Source organism: Melanostigma gelatinosum, assembly GCF_949748355.1.
Source record: "Melanostigma gelatinosum genome assembly, chromosome: 23".
NCBI classification, from domain to species: domain Eukaryota; kingdom Metazoa; phylum Chordata; class Actinopteri; order Perciformes; family Zoarcidae; genus Melanostigma; species Melanostigma gelatinosum.
In genome coordinates this window covers 10,631,684-10,649,622 of record NC_136656.1, presented here as the reverse complement: position 1 = coordinate 10,649,622, position 17,939 = coordinate 10,631,684, and the positions used below count along the sequence as shown (strand labels likewise).

Here is a 17,939-nt window from a genome sequence, read left to right as displayed (position 1 = left end):
TGACAGGTGAGCCAGAGGTTTGACGGGACGCCGACGGTGAATTCAAAGGAGAACGTGATGAAGAGGATAAGTAAGCCTGCCGAAGGTCCTCCTGATCCATCATTATAATAATAATAATAATAATAATAATCCTTTATTTTATATAGCGCTTTTCTAGGTACCCAAAGACGCTTTACAAGGATCCATGCACACCATTCGCCCAGTCATACCGGTGATGGTAAGCTACGTCTGTAGCCACAGCTGCCCTGGGGCAGACTGACGGTTATAAGGGTCACACTCAGACCAGTAATACTCCGAGGGCGAGGAAGAAGATGCGTTCATACTGCAGAGGACAAAAGAAATGGTCCCAAAAAAAACGAGATAAATGTATGAAAAAAAACCGTGTAGTTTCAGTTTTGTACAAGAGATGAATACACAGCCCCATATTTAAAAGTGTTGACAAGGACTCCTGAACGCCTCTTTGGTGACGTCTCGCAGCAGTGCTGAATACAGGCCTCTGATTGGCTAGCGCTGTGTGCGACTCAGCCTGAAGTGTGTTCGATCTACGTTCAGCGTGCACTGTATGGGCGGAGCTCTAGTTCTGACTCGTGCAGACTCCACCCGTGCAGATACTCTCAACAACAAAACACGCGCTCATATTCTTTTACCAAGAACTCGCGCGAAGTTTAGATATACAACACATATCTGTGGCGGGAGATGGCGAACGGAGCGAGCTAGAAACGATATCGTTGTTTTGGTCTTAAATTGTGCCAAAAATAGAGTAGCGTAGCAGAAAGAGTTGGCATTAAACGGGGTTCACCGCGGACCACAACGCAAAGATGGGAGACTTCGGAGTATATGCGGTTTTTGGAGTAAACGGTCCGCCTCAAAGGCTGCTGAGGTAACTACGATAAACAACAACTTTTAATTGTTATGTTGACTGTTATTAATAAGTAGTGTACCATCTCTAGCCGTTTTAATGCATTGCAAGAGACCCATATTCCCATATTTCTGTATTTATTTCCCGTGTCAGTGCTGAAGGTTCGTGCAGGGTGTCTGCTGCAGTTCCCCCGAGTGTCCGCCAGGTGGTGCTGTTCAGCAGCGGGCCGTGGGGAGAGCGGATCTGCGTCAATGCAGAGCTCAACGACGCGGACCGTTTCCCCATCACGATCGGGAAACTGACTCCGTATAACAAGTAGGTCCACTGACGACTAAAACACTAAAAGTTGACTGTTGTGATATTTCTGGGTCTCCCGTGCATCTACTGTCATCTAAATGATGATTTACCGGGACGTCTCGTGCCCTGCAGGTGTCTGTCATGGGAGCAGTGGGAAGAGGAGACCTGGACAGACGGCGTCACACTGAGCGTCACTCTGGAGGGAGGAAACCTGGTAAACATCGAACAAACACTAAGACTCAGTCTAATAAGTGGGGATGTTGTTGAACCAGCTAATAGCCAAGCCACGAGACAATAAGTATGGAAATACATATATATATATATATATATATATATATATATATATATATATATATATATATATATATATATACATACATACATACATACATACATACATACATACATACATACATACACATATATATATATATATATATATATATATATATATATGTTTTGTGGTCTTTAATCAAAGCAATTTGGGGGTAAAATTACATTATTTATGTATCATTGTAGACAAATTTGTGTCTAGATTATTAAATCTATAAGTATGTTTCTGCACAATGATTCAGTTACGGATAATGTAATATATATATATATATATATATATATATATAAAATGGATAAATGTATTCCCCCCTCAGGTAAAAGCAGATTGGTCAAAGCCAGAGCTCCTGTCTGTGGAGGAATACACACCAAAGGTAATCAATGTGAATTATTTACTTTATAATATATACTTATATTAGTGTTGGGAATTAGCCACTTAGACCACAAAACCCCATATCAAGAGCCACTTGTTACAGTCCTATTTTAAGACTGTAATGTATTTAATACTTACTTTTGTAGTTTCCTCTATTCAACCCAAAGTCTCTCAGAAACCCAGAATGGACAAAAACGACTTTCTTTTACAGTTGTATGGTGTTTCTTGTTGCAAAAACCAGAGCAGAGTGAGACTTCTTCACCTGAAATAAAGAATATAATATCCCCCTCAAAGCCCAACGTGTTTGCGCTGCAGCATTGCATCCTGGGCCCCGTGCCACTACGTGTCTAACTTAGTGAGCTGGATACTTTTCAGGATAAGATGACGTAGATCAGGCTTTTCGGTTCCACGAAGCAAGTTCGGCAAAATCACCATGGCAACACATCCAAAAGCTTGAAGCTGCTCCAGCGCAGGCTCAGTGAAGGTAGCTGGATAAGCTGGTCACTCCCCCGGAAAAAATGGCAGCGCCTGTCATATACGGTAGTCTAATGCGCTTGCGCATATACTGGGGGTTATACGGGAGTTCATGAAATGCATGTAAAGTGAGACACACGGTGATCCTTAAAACCAGCTGAGCAAACTAAGAAGCCTCTGTTGCATTAATGTGCAGCTCCCTTCCTCAGAGATCCACTGATGAAGGAGGATATTAGTTAGATTAGCGTTTTATAGGGAGAGTTCTTCCACATCGCCAAGATCCGTTATCACATCATGATGACTTCCATACATTGAACACCACACGCCGCAGCCGAGCACTGCCTGTCCCACAGACTGGATGCAGCCTTGAGCTGTTCTGCGAGACGAGTGGTACATTTTAGTCCAGTGTCGGCGATGCGGAGAACATGGGGAAAGCCGCTGCATGCCGTGCTGTTCGTAAAGTTTATTTGGCGCTTAATGAACTCATGGATGTGTTCATTACATTATGGCACATATTGTATTGACTACCATTCTGAATTGTGTGTGCTTACTTAGTGTGTACTTGCTCCCATGTCCTCTTGATGGCTGGTTGCATACATGGGGTTAAAGCACTCATAATGATATGACAGTGTTATTAGTACACCAGCACATCATTACTGTAGAACATGATGAAGGTGGACTCATGATAAGAATAGAGAGAATCACACACTATTTCTTTTCACTGCTTCAATTGATTGAATGTCTGATTATGAATAATACACACATGCATACTGATCCGCCCATAAACAGATTCTCACACACACATATTCAAACTAGTTCTATTTGGTAATCTACACATACATGTACATACACATATATAGTAGGCTACATGATACATAAGGGCATACAGTACATATATCCTCATATTAATGAGTATCAATTAGATCCTCTTTGGGCTTGTTTTTATTACTTATTCTGAAAGAGTTGAGATCATTATTGTCTCTATAAGATCTCATTCGATGATGCATTCATGAAGTCTACTGCCAGCAGCACATTGAAAGACATATCATCTGATTGGTTGGGGTGATGAGGCATTAAAATTAGCTGATACATTTTCCCAACACTTACGCATTTAACTTGTCTGTGATATTTTGCCGTGTTTCCTGTCTCGCCCTCGCAGCGGTGGCGGTGTTCGATTTTGCCGTGATTATAGTCTTGAAATCCTCATATGCGTTCATGATCATCTCCTGCTCGTCAGCGGAGTAAAAAGCGGCTCTTTCTTTGACTTTATGTAACGTTGTACTGTTAGAACATCATGGTTTCGGTGATCGACGCTTCCCCCTTTTGACGTAGGACGGGCACGCGCAATCATCCTGATCCCGATCGTCTGGTTCGAATTAACGAGACTGTTTGAGAGGATCAGCCTTTCAGGAGCCGAGATAGCCTGACATCAATCATCTCGTTAATGTCGGCTGGCTAATAGGACATTTGATCGACTTTGCTGAACCACTTACGTGGCACGGGGCCCTGGTCTATTGATGGCAATGTCTTGTTGCCACAACATGTTGTTTTTGCAGGACTCACAGATGAATGATACTTTACTGATTCCTGAGAACTCCCAGTTCTCTCTTGGGACCATATTTCAAACAATTAACTATTTGCGAAATGATGAATGACACCGCGTCTGTTGACTCGTCCCAGGACACCGTGGCTCCGCTGGCGGCCCGCGAGCTCAACGGCAAGAGGAAGAGAGAGCGAGTGTCGGAGGAAGACGGCGACGGGGGTACGACGACTGCTCGTGGCGGGGAAGAAGAGAACGTGTGTCCCAATGCCACCGCGGAGAAGACCACGCCTGTGAGAAAGGCCAGAGGTCAAACCAGGCGGGGCCAGAAGCTGTTCAGTGCCGGAGCAGATGCAACAAGGATGAAGGGAACAGGTGAGAGAGACACAAACAGTGTGTGTTTATTTGCTTTAGATTGTTGAGCCTGTAAAGAAAGCAGTGTTTATGCATGTGTGTGTGAGTGAGCAAGACACTCCGGTGGCTCGACGTTGGAGGAGTGAAGCATTTCTTTGTGTACTCCGTTCCACAGCTAATGGAGCAGGAGAGGCGCAGGGGATTGTGGGAAGAACGCCTCCTCAGAGTGCAGCCAGGAGGAAGAGTAGGCAGACCAAGACTCCCACACAGACCGGTAATTGTGTGCACGCACACGACACACCATTTTATTGGTGTTTTATGTTGACTTTTTTTGTCGCGTTTATTCACCTTTCAGTCCCGTAGCTGGCACGCTGAGACACGTCACCCACATGAGTTCACAGAATAGTGTTTTGTGTGCACATAAGCGTGGACAGGCCATGGTGCATCCAGGTGTTTGTAGGTTGCAGCCACCTGGGTGGCACCGTTGGAAAATACGCTTATTTGCTGTTTAATGCCACGCTCGTATCCCTGTCCTATATGAAACTGGAGCCAGGGTACGCTTAGCTTTGCATAAAGACTGGAAACGGGGGAAACTGTTAGCGTAGCCACCATTTAGACACCAATTCTCTGTTTGTTTTTTCCCCGCAGCCCCATTGGTCAGCCCGTCGGGTCGCTGGGGTCAGACTCTGTGTCCCATCGATGCTCAGACGGCTATTCTGATTGGAGGGCAGGGATCCAGGATGCAGTTCTGCAAAGACCCCATGTGGAAGCTCTGCACAGGTCTGTCACAGAACAACATTCACAAAGGGCTCCAGTGAGAACTGTTTACGGGGGTTTTACTCTCCTGGTGGCGCCATGTCTAGAGTGAGTGTTCTCCGTCCAACAGAGGACATGTCCTGGTTTGCGGCGGAGACTCTGGCAGAGGGCCCGACGCCCGAGGCCCGGATCGGCCACACGGCCGCGTACGACCCGGACTCCAGGCGGATCTTCGTATTCGGAGGCTCAAAGAACAAGAAGTGGTTCAACGACGTTCACATCCTCGACACACAGAGCTGGAAGTGGACCATGGTGGAGGTGTGTGTGTGTGTGTTTTTGAGTGTATTATTGCTGCTTGTCCTCCCCCCTTCATGTCCTCCTCCCTCTCTCTCACCTCCTCCAGGCCCAGGGAAAGGTTCCTCCTCTGGCCTACCACAGCTGCAGTATGTTTCGCGGTGAGCTGTTTGTGCTCGGAGGCGTGTTTCCTCGTCCGAACCCGGAGCCCGACGGCTGCAGTGACTCGCTGTACATCTTCGACCCCAACCTCTCCATCTGGTACCAGCCGATCGTAACTGGCGACACGCCCTCCCCCCGCTCAGGGTAAGATGGTTCGATCCAAATATCACCTCAGCACGTCCGGCTGACGCTGCTTTCATTTTCTCCGTGTCTCGTCCTCCCTTTTTGTTTCTCTTTCAGCCACTCTGCATGTGTGATGCAGGAGAGGAGGATCTATGTATTTGGTGGGTGGGACACTCCCGTCTGCTACAATGACATGTACATGTTGGACCTCGGTAAGCCACACACCCGCTGGCTTTAGAGGAAATTCTTGGTTCAAAACTCGTATATCTGCATAAAGGTGTAAATACACTGAATAGTTCAAATGGAAACTTTGTTTGCTCGTTAGGTCTGATGGAGTTTTCTGCTGTGAAAACAACTGGGAAAGCTCCCTCCCCTCGAAGGTACACAATTCAACTAGAGAGCTGGATACTGTACCTCAGTACTTCTAATATATATATATATATATATATATATTATATCTACACTGGTATCACACAATTTGAAGCAGTTTAATTTTCTGTGTTTAATGTGTGTGTTCCAGCTGGCACGGCAGTGCTGTGCTCTCAGACACAAAGTTCCTGATCCACGGAGGCTACAACGGAAACAACGCTCTCAGTGACACCTTCACCTTTGACATCGGTGAGAGACGGCTCACAATTACACACACACACACACACACACACACACACTTCAACCTGGGAAGAAGATTTAAAGGAGAAGTAGTGGTTCACATTCATAGATCAAAGTATCTACTCTATTTTATAATCAAAAAGTATCAAAAGGAATGTGTGAACTTACAGTAATTACACTTTGTTTCATTGGTTCAGACACCAACATCTGGACGGAGGTGACGCTCCCCCAGCTGTCCGTCCCCAGGGCGGGGCACGCCATCATCACCATGGACACGGCCAACCCCCACCGTTTCTCGGGGGACGATGAAGACGCCGGTTTGGACGCCGGCTCCGTCACAAGAACCCTGCTGGTGTTCGGAGGCGGAGACAACGAGGGCAACTTCTTCTCCGACCTGACGACTGTCGCCGTGGAGGATCTGCTCGCTGCTATTTGAAGAGCGTGAGTCAGAGGTGAACCCTCACTCCCCCCCGACTGGATGTGAAGCTCCTTTAACATCACAGATCCTTTATTATTTATATTCCCACAGTGTGTCTTTGCTCTCTTTTATTTCGATGGTTTTTTAAAGATGTTGGTTTTGGAAAGTGTACAGTTTGGGCATTTCTTCTATGCAGATCTGAAAATGAAACATCTCCTCGTGGTGCATAACAGGAATAATGGAGGTACTTTTTTTAGCAAACTTCAAAGAAAGTGTGGAAACCCTGTGGTTCCATATTAATAAGAACAATGATCTTGGTATGAATCATCAAACATTCAGATTATTACAGTCATCAAGGACACGACTGATTTGTTTGTGTACATAGTATGAAGTCAGTTAAAATGTATATGTTTTATTTCTATTACAGTGATCTGTAATTGGGGCTTTTGGAAGCGCTGATATTTGGAATATGTCTCCTTTGGAGAGCTGCAGGTGCATTAACTCAAAATCACGTTATTGTCGGAATTTCCAAAATCCCAACTCCTCTTCCCATGCTGGTCATTTGCACTCTTTGTCTTTGCTTAATAAAATCTTCCTTTTAAGTGAACATGTTGTCTTTCTGCACAATTACGTCTCTATGAAGAAAGAAAGCAGAACTTAAACTTCAAGCTTTTCCATTTGCAGAATAATTAACGCACTTTTTTTTTTTTTGTCTCACATGAGACGATGAGGTATGATTTATACCAAGTAGTGTCAACCTGATGTCATTTAAATGAGGTTTGACACTTCAACAGGAAAGGCCCATTAATCACATCCCTGTTGGCCCGGTAACAACACTAACGGGAGCTAATGTCAGACTAGCGGAGTAACACCGATGCTATCTGTTCATCCCCTTGAACAGAAACGACCACGAAGGTTGATTAAGATCTGATCAACTGTAGTGATCCGACTTAAGGTCAAAAGCACAAGAACGGGTGAATATGTTGGAGAAGCCAGATTTAGAATAAGTACAATACATGAATACTGTCTGTGACAGGGCAGATGTAGACGGACATGCACAAGCTGCTTTGCTCTGGTAAATTATTCAACAACTTGTCTGGTATTTAACTAGGAACCAGACCGGCAAAATCCACCTCCGAAGCATTTCCTCTGGTGATGCAAAGGAAAGCCTGGCTTCCTAAAAAACAAAGAAAGGTTCCAATAGAAAGTGAATCAGTTTCCTCATTTCCCTTTAAGTCTTTCACTGCAAATCATAAAATATGCAATGTACTTATTAATGTACTACGAAAGTCTTCATCACTTTGGTCCTAGTCAGTTAAAGATAATGTGGTTGAATTCATTGTTTTTAGAGAAATCAGTTCTATTATTACTTGTTAAGTACGTTATGATGCACTTACTGTGATTGTAAATCCAAAACAGCTCCACCCACTTTCATCCTGAGCAGGCGTCTAATTAGACTGAACAATCAACGTGGTGATTTTCTGGACACTATCATATATGCATCATGATATAATGTCACACAAACAGTCACAAAGCTCTAGTCTGTGTGGTGTTCCTGGTTAAGTATCTTTATACACAAAACAAAAGTCTGACTGGTGAGTTTGTGATGTCACAGTAATGAAGATCTGCGTATTGCCACAGAGTGAGTTTGATGAGATGAACTAAAATGCATGAAGGCTGGAGAGGCAGTCTTCAGTCTGGTTATGTGTACAGCATGCCAGCTTCCACACAGAAAATGATTGGCTGCATATTAAAAATAACTGTCATGACAGCCTCAATCTGGCACCCTGAAATAGGAGACTAATGTTATTTTATGTTCATCCAAAAGGACTTTAAAATAACCTCAAATCAGCTGCAATTAACAGTCCTCAGAGTGTCATTTCTTCTCCAAAGCAAAAGTATGGCAGCCAAAAACAAAAAGCATTTTCATCCAAATATTTATGGGACACACAGCAGGAAATAGTCTCAGGGTGGACTGTGGGGTATACATATTACAGACAGATGGATGTTACACTGTAATGTATTCAGGCATCCTGCAGATGGCGACACTAAAGCACATCTTCCCCCAGCAACAAACATGACTCTTACTCAAACAGCACATGAATAATGTGTCAAAGTAATATCTAAAAAAATAAAAAGTAGAGTCACTGAGTTCATGTGGCACAATCATTTTTGCGCACATTCTTTATTTCATATTCGTCTCAAAGCGCTGGTCACAAAAATGCGTCGGCTCTCCAGTGATCCACCGTCAACATGGACAAGTGCCATCACACTGAAAGTGAAGGAGAGAAAAAAGGACATATTCTGCCAAGTCAGTTGGACTGGTTTGACTGTTTACTGATTGATAAGTTACAAGAAAGGCCCAGTGACTCCCTGTGGTACAGTAGCAAGGCTGTATGAAAACACTTTTATGCAGTGAAAACTGTTTGTCTTCCTAACAGTGTACGTCCCCCTACACACACACTCCTTCCATCATCAGGGATGTGATACATTTTTCCCCTTGATTCATCGAGAAATCCTGCCAGTTGGATGCTCTCCCAGTCATCACTAACAAGCCTCTCACACCGCTTCATTTCCTGATTTCTGTTTTATTCTCTCCCTAACATCCTTTGCATTGTGCGAACGGTGTATATTTTGCATGGTGGCTGGTCTCTCCAGACCTCCTGATTGACAGAGTTCACACATCACCACTTTCCAAACGGCAGCCATATTGTCTTCGTGATGTCCGTGGCTGTTGCTAAGTAACTTGAAAATGTCTGTGCCGGCTGTCAGCGTCTCACAGTCACATTTATGGGCACATATTTACAAATGGCAGTTCATTTCTACGATTGCAATGAAGACTCATAACTCAACCACATGAGGGTTTCATAATTGGCTTTGGCCTCAGATGAATGAGGATGGGGATGATGGAGGAGATTGTACTTTACACAAACATTCTGTATGGTTGACAAAAGAAGGAGTCATTCGACGAAACTACCTCTCAACCAGAGGATCTCCAGGGTCAGCAAAGGTCCCCCTGCTTGTGAACTCATTGGTGTGCTGCTTTTAAAAAGTTGGACAGGAACGCAATGAATAAGTGAAAAGAAAAAAACGCCTTTGGGACAATGCTGAAGATTTTGGGCACAGTATCAAAACTATAAACAGTAAAGAGCCCTCAGAGACTTGTTTGGGATTCTAGCCTCTGTGAAGGAATGCAGGATTTTATGTGGGCCCCTGGAATCAACAGCACATTTCACACCACCAGCAACAGCAATGCAACAAAACAATTAGATAATTACATTTTAAGATATTTAAAATATATACATGAATGCATGAACTTGTTTCGGGGCCCCTGGGCAAACAATTTGAACGAACACAGGGCCCCTCTACAAGATAGGGCCACAAGGACCCAGATCATATTAATGTAGGCTACTTAAGTGGTAGGCTATATATTTGCAAGTAATCAAATTCCCCAAAAAACAACTGACACACGAGGTAACTTGGGGCATTTGGGGCCTCTGGTGGTTTATCTTCATTAAAGCGACAGACACAATACCCCTCGACCTGCCATGAACCAACCTGGAGGAGTCGCGTTCAACCAGTAAAATACTCGGAAAAAACCGAGTGGAGCCGAACGCGGACCGACCCCCCCTCCTCCTCCTCCTCCTCCTCCTCCTCCTCTTTCAGTCGTGGTGCAAGCAGCCATGTTGCCGCGAGCTTGTTCCGGTATCAGGGCAGGATCGTGCGCAGCTCCTCGCCGCTCTCCCCCTGTCGCCCGTGACACGCACCTCCCAACAAGAACACCCCACTTGACCAATAATGGATTTTACAACTTGATGATTCCTCCTTCAGTCGGCTGGTTCCGGGAATAATATCAGCCTCTGTACCGAAGGACTGGTGTCTATCGCCTCTCTGCAGTGCAGCACTGTTGAACGACCTTATTCCAATCACGCAACACAGGGAAGAGCGCCGGTGATTTCCGTGGATTCTGAGTTTTGAGGTTTTGCTCTGCGGCCGCAGGAAGATAAGCTAACTAGCTAGCTTCGAAAGAACCACCGAGTTAGCTACTAGCTACACGGGCTAACGTCGGCCAGCCAGTTAACTAGCGCAACAGATTCGTGTTTCTCACCTGCCATGTGACCATTTTACGTGGTGCTGCGTTTTGTCTTTTTTGGATACCCTGCCCCTGGATATTTCGCTGGGAACATTTTGAATAGTTTTGTGTGAGTTGGGGAAGGTCAAGACCTCGCCGGGAATAACTTTGGCCTGAAAGTTTGTGGACCCCGGATTTGATTTCAGACCATCTCTGCCACAAAAAGAGAAAACAAAACAGGCGTCGACACCTTGTTGTGAAAACGACGCTGTATAAACGCTCGATGTAGATTTCGGCGACAGTTCTGGCTTCCTCAGTTAGCAACTTTACAGGTTAGCATGCTAGCCACCTAATTCAACCGTGTCTCGTTCAATACAACCATTGCCCCAACTTTTCTTCAAGCTAGCCCGAGCAGCTAGCTGGTCACCCTCTGCACGGGTACATGCTAAAGTCTAAACTGTGTTCACACCAACACCGAGAGCTAAAGAAGACACTTTTTAGCTTTTCCTGTTTTGTACTTGTTGACAAACATGGGCCGTGCGGTCGCTGCTAGCTAGTTTCTAGCTAGCTAACTCGGCTAGCCGCGGATGTGGGATTCAACTTGTTGATTCACGGGCTATCTGTCGTGCTGCTAGCTGGCTAGCACCGGACATCTGTTGGACGTTTTCCTCCACCACCAGCTAGACAGATTTTAAATGCACAATAGACACTGACGAGTCGTTTTTGCTTCACTGTTCCCTTTTTTTGGCAACTTCCAGTCTATCAAAAATGTCAACAAGGACCCCACTGGTGCAAGTCATTGAGAATTCGACCGGACAGGTAAGACTCTTAAGATCATTTTACAAATGTATGTTATAGTTGATATTTACACATAGATCTACATAAGAATATACTCTTTATTTGCTGTGGAAAAGGGCCCTGCTCTGTCTCTGTTGTCTTTGCCACACAGCAGTGATTCACCAGCTTGCCTACGCACTCTCACTGGATTTCCCACTCGTTGCAGAATAGAAGAATACATTTTAAGGCTGTGTTTAGTCTGTGTGTTAGGGCATGTCCTCCTACTTGACTCTTCGTGACTAGGACTTTGACCTGTTGCAATACAGACGATCCTGTCTCACAGTTCCACATGAATGCCATATAGTTAACAGAAGTAGTGCAAGCATGACTTTAAGCATGACTTTAAAGTCCCCACACAGTTATGGTCTCTAGGAAGACAAAGTTGTATTTGTGCGGAACGATCTTGATTACAAAGCTGCACTTGCTGGTTGTTGTTGTGAGGAAGAAGCCTCTGTGGCTGAAAAGTCTTTCAAAGTTTTTGGTACTCACGCAGTCTTGTAAGAAACAACACGGGTCGTTCATTGATTGATTAAAGAAATTGTACATTAAGGGGTCCAGAACACATCTGGAATAAAGCTCTCTTCAAAGACAGCGTCTGTCTTAATCCTGTTGACAGTTCCACTGAAGATTCATTGTAATGATGAATGAAACTCACATGAAAACCATTACGGCTTCCGATACAGACAACGGCCTGCTTTACTTGGACAGCTGTCGACTAGCATCATGTGACGAAACATTTCTTATGAGTGTTTGATGGAAACACTTGTGTGTGTACATGTTGACAGAGTAGCCAGTGGGTGTTGTCAGTGTGTGTGACGCTAACTCATTTCTATATTTGTGTTGCTTGACTATCTGTAGGTATAATAATGTAGCTGCGGTGAGGCTTTGGCATGATTCATTGTTTTAGCAGTTGTTCAGTAGCCTTGATGAGTTTAGCAACATAAATAGAACAGATGTACAATCATAAAATACATTTGGTTAAATACTGACTGAGGATTATGACATCATAAATAAGGGAGGTGTTATTGAATTGTACCTCCTTTCTTTTTCTTTTTTCAATCCGTCCCAAGAGCTGCACCCTCTGTCAAACAGTTCACTACCTGACACATTGAAAGCCCAACCCAGGTGTGTCTATACTGCAGCTGCACAGCCAACCACGCTGTAGCTCCGCTCTTACCAGCCAATAGGGAAGCCCCTCGGTGTCGGAGACTCAAAAGGTTCAACGGTTTTTTTGTCAGTCTTCGCTTCTTGTGCAAATACAATGCTAACAGAAGTTGTCTGTTGATACCATGATCTCACCGAGTGTCTGCGTGTGTGCTGGCTCGTCTCGCTCAACGGATCAGTGCCTCCATTACAGTGTGCAGGAAAGCAGATCGACAGCTAGACCTGGGAGGTTGGTTGATGACGCATACATATTCTTACATGGCTACACCCTTACCTGGAACAGAGGTCAGAAACAATGCAGTTGGTTATAGGAGTCTTTAGATTGTAGCCGCCTCAAATACACGCACTGGTCCTCTTCATATCCAGTGGAGTTTTTAAGGCTGACGTCACAGATGAAGTTTGGTGTGTTTTGAACATTTTTGATAGAACACACACTTGTACAAACACGCGAGTATTAACCTTCAACTCTGGCAAACGTCCTCATTGAATTCATGAGAGAGAGATGCTGCTGCTGTGAAAACTTCACAGTTGTACACTCCAAGTTCAGTAGCTTGGTAATTAATAACCCTCGAACCGAACTTCCTGGTGTGCCTTGTTTGTGTAGCTTTCAGCGACGTGTCTCTGTTGTGTACTGCAGGGCTATTGTTGTTCTGAACGCACCCCCCTGCTCCTCTTACAGCGACCGAGTGAGGATTTAGGGGTGTATGGAAAAAAAGGTTTTGGGGTTACAAGTCCTTAACTGGGTTTGTAGGCTAAGGGTCACACATGGATACTCTCACACAAACACAGTCTGTTTTTAAAGGCCATGTATAGAAAGCCTTTGGTGTCGGGTCTCAAGATACGGGACAAAATGGCACCGGACATGAAGACGGGTTGAGTGTTGACATGACTCTTCCCGTCAGTATATTTTCCTCTGATTAGTCAATGTGTCGCTAGGTAAAGCACATTTTCTCTATCTGGTGATTTACTTGACTCGGATGAAAAGTTTGCAAGCACTTTAAAACAATTGTTTTTTTTACACATGACCGGCTGTTAATGTTTACGCAGGTCTGGTGGACGTTGGCGTTGTAAAAGTTACTGACCTGGTCCGACTACCATCTTGTCATAAACAGTCGCTGGGCCCATATCATAAGAGAGCTGTCAACGGTAGTGAGGTGACTTCTGACATCTTTCCGACGGTGTGAAACGGCAGATATGTTGAGTGGCTTTGATCTGACGTGTTGCTACACAAGGTTAGGGTGCTGGCTGTTAGTTTGAGGAACTTATTTGGACACGGTGCTCATTATCAGTGTGACACCGGTTCAACCTTGAATACCTTGAATTTGCATGCAACACGAGGACGGAGCAGGTTTTTAAAGGCACGGTTACTACAATGTTTGCCGTAGCTTCGTGCTCTTCGTCCACTTCCCCAGGCATGATCAGTTGATTGTCTGATTTCCTGTTTTACAATGTTCCCTCTCTATTCGTTGAGCCACATCTTCTGAAAAGACAGACTAATGCAGCCAGAAATACTGGTCTGCCTCTTCAATTGTTACTTCATCCTCCATTTCATTGTTTGGGTAGTTGCACACTAGCTGAGCAAGCTGGATCCTCTCCACATGGAGGTGGGATGTATTTTAACCATTCATTTGCCCAAGCGATATTTCCTCCTTGTAGCAGCCCACGTACAAGAGACGATAATCTGACTAAAGTATATTTAGGACTAGGGTTGGGTACCGAAACTCGGTGCCAATATGGCACCGGTTCCTATACGTCCGGTATCTACCGGACCGAAACGCAACGCAGATTTCGGTGCCTGAGCCGATTGAAATACTTTTTTTACACTTCTCTGATGACTCCGTCCTGGCAGCAGGACTCTGTCCTCCGCTCCTCACTCATAGTATTATTACTCTTCTCCTCCTTTTGAGGTGTAGTGGCGGTTGGCAAACGACGAATTGGCGCATTACCGCCACCAACTGGTAAAATAAAATAAGTCAGGAGACGTGTCGTATTTTGCCAGAGAAGGAAAATATGCTCATATTTCTGCAAAATAATTGCTGAAGTTTGAAGCTGTAGTGTGTGTACAGAGTGTGTGTGTGTGTTTTGTATTTATTTAAGTATACTTTAAACAGTTAATATATTGTTCAATTTGAAGAAAAAAGTATGGGTTCAGGCATCGGTATCCGGTGTCGGAAAAACCCCAAACGATACCCAACCCTATTTAGGACTCGATTGTAATTTTTACATTGAGTGTATCCAAGTTTAATTTATGCAAGACCCTCCCCTCCGTCCACAAAGGAAATGTAAACAAGGTACAAGGAAATAAAGTACAAAGTCACAAGGTGGCCCATATGAAGGCGTTGAAGGCTGGCCTTACCGACCTGGTTGAAGACGAGGAAAAAGTTCCTGCAAGAACGTAGAGAACAGTAAGAAAGCCAGCTTCTGCACTTTTGTTTCATTACCTTTCCAGGATGGCTGAGCGTGCAGTCTTTTTTTAAACCAAATTAATGGCTGATGTCATGTGATTCTGCCTACGAGGTTATGCTTCCTGTCGCTGAACATTGACCCGTTTGTACGGTACTTTGTCGAGCAGGGAAAGTGGGATTGTGTGTTGTTTACGTCCGTGTTTGCTTGCTAGCTCGCTTTTGCTACACTGCCTTTTTATCACTGTAAAACAAACCACCACACCAAACGTGTGTCATGTCAATGCGTTGCACGTGTGTTATTGTGCGTGTGTGCACTTTACACACAAAAGGAGAAGTAATGAGTTGTAATTTCCCTCTGCTTGAATGCAAAGCAGTGGGACTGGAGATTATTTTTGCCGGTTTTGTTGCATTTTCCCCATTTCTGGATTGAAAATGAGATTGTCGTCCATGAGAGATTTCAGTGGTGGCATCCGTATACTTATTCCCAGAGTCTAAATCATATTGTAAAAAAAAATCTTGCCATTCCTCTGCCCTAGTTTCCAGTCTATTCCCGTTTGACCTTTGTAACCTGCACCATGACTGGATTGGTGACGGTTTGCAGCTTCAAAATGCTGTCGAGCACCACAGCAACAGAAGACAAAGCAAACATAGTATTTGGAAATATGAGTGTGGCTGAGCACAGTTTGATGCATTTCACACGACGCCTTGGGAGTGTGAAAGCTGTTGAGCTGGAAATGTAATATAGATGAGAGCGAGAGGACCGCTGAACGTGTGAGAGTATTGACACACGTATCCCTGCGAGGATGTGTTTTGATATTCCGGCGTTCACCTATTTGGCCTGTCCTTATTCCTGCGCCCCATTGAATGAATTATCTTGTAAGCAACCTATACCAAACACGCACATACACACACATATATACACGTTGCTGTTACGCCCAGGAAACCATAAATTATGCCTCTCTCCTTACCAGACCAGTCACTAGGCAGATGAACAGAAAGACAAAGCTAGCCAGGGCCCTAGCAACAGAGAACCTGCTGCAAACACACACACACACACGCACACACACACACAGTGGATCACACACTACATCATGTTCACATTTGCCAGCACAGACACACACATTAGCTGCCCTTCATTTTTTCTTTCCTCTACACACACAGACACATGCAGTGAGTTGTTAATTGGATCGGCATTACGTGTTTGATTTGTTGAGTTCTGTGAGCCTTTACCTCCTTATACTCCGGACTTCCGGAAGACACTTAAATATAGGACAAGCAGGTGCTGCAAGTTCTGTGTGTGTGGTGGATTGTCTGAGGGAGTGGGGTAAAACAGGCCTTTCCAGTCAAGCCGAGTGGAAGGTGTGGCAGCTAACTGTAGACCTGCGATGTGAAGGCTTTGACGTCATTCAGTGGAAGGCCTGTGGATCTCTTGCTCACTGCTTCAGTGTAACTCACTCTTTCTGTTTAGTCATCGGATGTCAGTGTGCCGTGAATAACTGGGATTTCTTCCTGTGATCAAATGTGTGTTTTGATTTCTAGTACAGGTTTAATTAATAGTCGCGAGAACTGCTTCAACTGTCACAGATTTGAGAGTCCAACCCAAGTTCAATTTGTTGCCTTTTGTGTTATCGTATAGATGGGAAACAACTGTGCAAGAGTAAAGATAAAACTGCTTTATATGTTGGTCTCAAATCAAAGTAGCTTTCCAAGATGCGCTTTTGTGTTTGGTGGCAAACATTCAAGCCTCCCATTGTTTGTTCACTCTATGCTGCTTCCAAGTGGTAGTAATGCTGCTTAGTATCCTGAACATGTCTTCCAGGGCGAATGCAGTCCGTGTCAGAGGTGTTTGATGGGACTTTACTTCCGCTTGATTCACCTGCTTAACAGTCTTTGACTCGTTTAAAATGCTTTTAGTTGAACTACTTTATTCTGTGGCTTTAGCGTGTGTCCTTTTACCACTCGTGTCCTGCAGGATTAGCTGTGTCCTTCGGGGGAAACATTCTGATCTCTGCTGAGTCGCACCGATCCAGAAATCCAGTCAGAATGGTGAAATTGGGTTAGTGGGGGTTCACATCAAATAGTGGGAACTTGTCGTTATCAGGCTATTAATTCCCTAATTTTGATTAAGGGAGCGTACACCCAAAATACAGTACAGACCCAGTTGCTTCATTACAGCTCTCCTCAAAATAGGATTTGTAATAAAACATCACGCCTACTCTAACTTAGCTTACAGTGGTGGCGCTCTTCCTGTGATTTAACCGTACTCTCAAAACCACTGTTCCAGGGTTTCCACACGAAATTTGTTTCGTCAAGGTGATAAGCCACTTAGTTGCTAGATGACTGCCTAAACAATAGTCGTATACTCACACAGCCAATACATGACATTGACGGTATGAAATAGCACCTTTTTGTTTCCGTGCTTTAAGTCAGCAGCCTTTTTATTTTTTTAAAGGAAAGGTTTGAGGAGGTAGTCTTTTTTGGCCCGAACCTGGAAACCCTCTACCCTCGTCTATCTATACATGTATTCATCAGCTTTTCAAATAAGCCACCCTGTGAAGGCTACACACACACACACACACACACACACACACACACACACACACACACACACACACACACACACACAGTTGCATAGCAGCACAACGAGGTCACGCAAGGAAGTGCTGTGCGGCGCGTCCCAACTGTGACGGCAACAGAGCAAACAAGAGCTCTGAATTGATTTGACACAAACACACACACACACACACACACACACAAATATACACATGCCTAGGAGGTTAGGGTAGTCCAGTTCTAGAGAACACACACACACGACACTACATTCACAGCAAACTGAGACTCAGCGTGGCACCACCTTGCTAAAGTAAGGGGC

General features: G+C 44.5%; 2 protein-coding genes across 5 annotated transcripts in view; both read left to right on the top strand.

Moving 5' to 3' along the window:
- The first annotated feature begins 696 nt into the window (after window positions 1-696).
- On the top strand, window positions 697-7,151 carry krcp (kelch repeat-containing protein). Of its 2 annotated transcripts, XM_079296051.1 has the most exons (13): window positions 697-880; window positions 1,013-1,174; window positions 1,289-1,370; window positions 1,804-1,860; window positions 4,014-4,248; window positions 4,403-4,501; window positions 4,876-5,007; window positions 5,114-5,301; window positions 5,387-5,583; window positions 5,680-5,774; window positions 5,888-5,942; window positions 6,083-6,180; window positions 6,369-7,151. In XM_079296051.1, exons 1-13 carry the CDS (start codon window positions 819-821, stop codon window positions 6,605-6,607), a joined length of 1,701 nt encoding a protein of 566 aa, XP_079152177.1. In that variant the 5' UTR covers window positions 697-818; the 3' UTR covers window positions 6,608-7,151. The 2 variants fall into 2 exon arrangements, with proteins under 2 accessions (XP_079152177.1, XP_079152178.1); XM_079296052.1 differs by lacking the exon at window positions 4,403-4,501.
- Window positions 7,152-10,329: 3,178 nt separating this feature from the next.
- mark2b (MAP/microtubule affinity-regulating kinase 2b) overlaps window positions 10,330-17,939 on the top strand; it is a 42,619-nt gene continuing 35,009 nt past the window's right edge. For all 3 annotated transcript variants that reach the window (XM_079295635.1, XM_079295634.1, XM_079295633.1), the window contains exon 1: window positions 10,330-11,480. In XM_079295635.1, the coding sequence (XP_079151761.1) occupies window positions 11,430-11,480 (51 nt within the window). In that variant the 5' untranslated portion in view covers window positions 10,330-11,429. The remainder of the gene's footprint in view (window positions 11,481-17,939) is intronic.

Coding starts and splice junctions, on each gene's coding strand:
- krcp (XM_079296051.1), top strand. CDS start 819: ATGGGAGACTTCGGAGTATATGCGGTTTTTGGAGTAAACGGTCCGCCT. Junction 4,249..4,402: donor AACAAGGATGAAGGGAACAG/GTGAGAGAGACA, acceptor TCCGTTCCACAG/CTAATGGAGCAGGAGAGGCG. Junction 5,302..5,386: donor GGAAGTGGACCATGGTGGAG/GTGTGTGTGTGT, acceptor CACCTCCTCCAG/GCCCAGGGAAAGGTTCCTCC.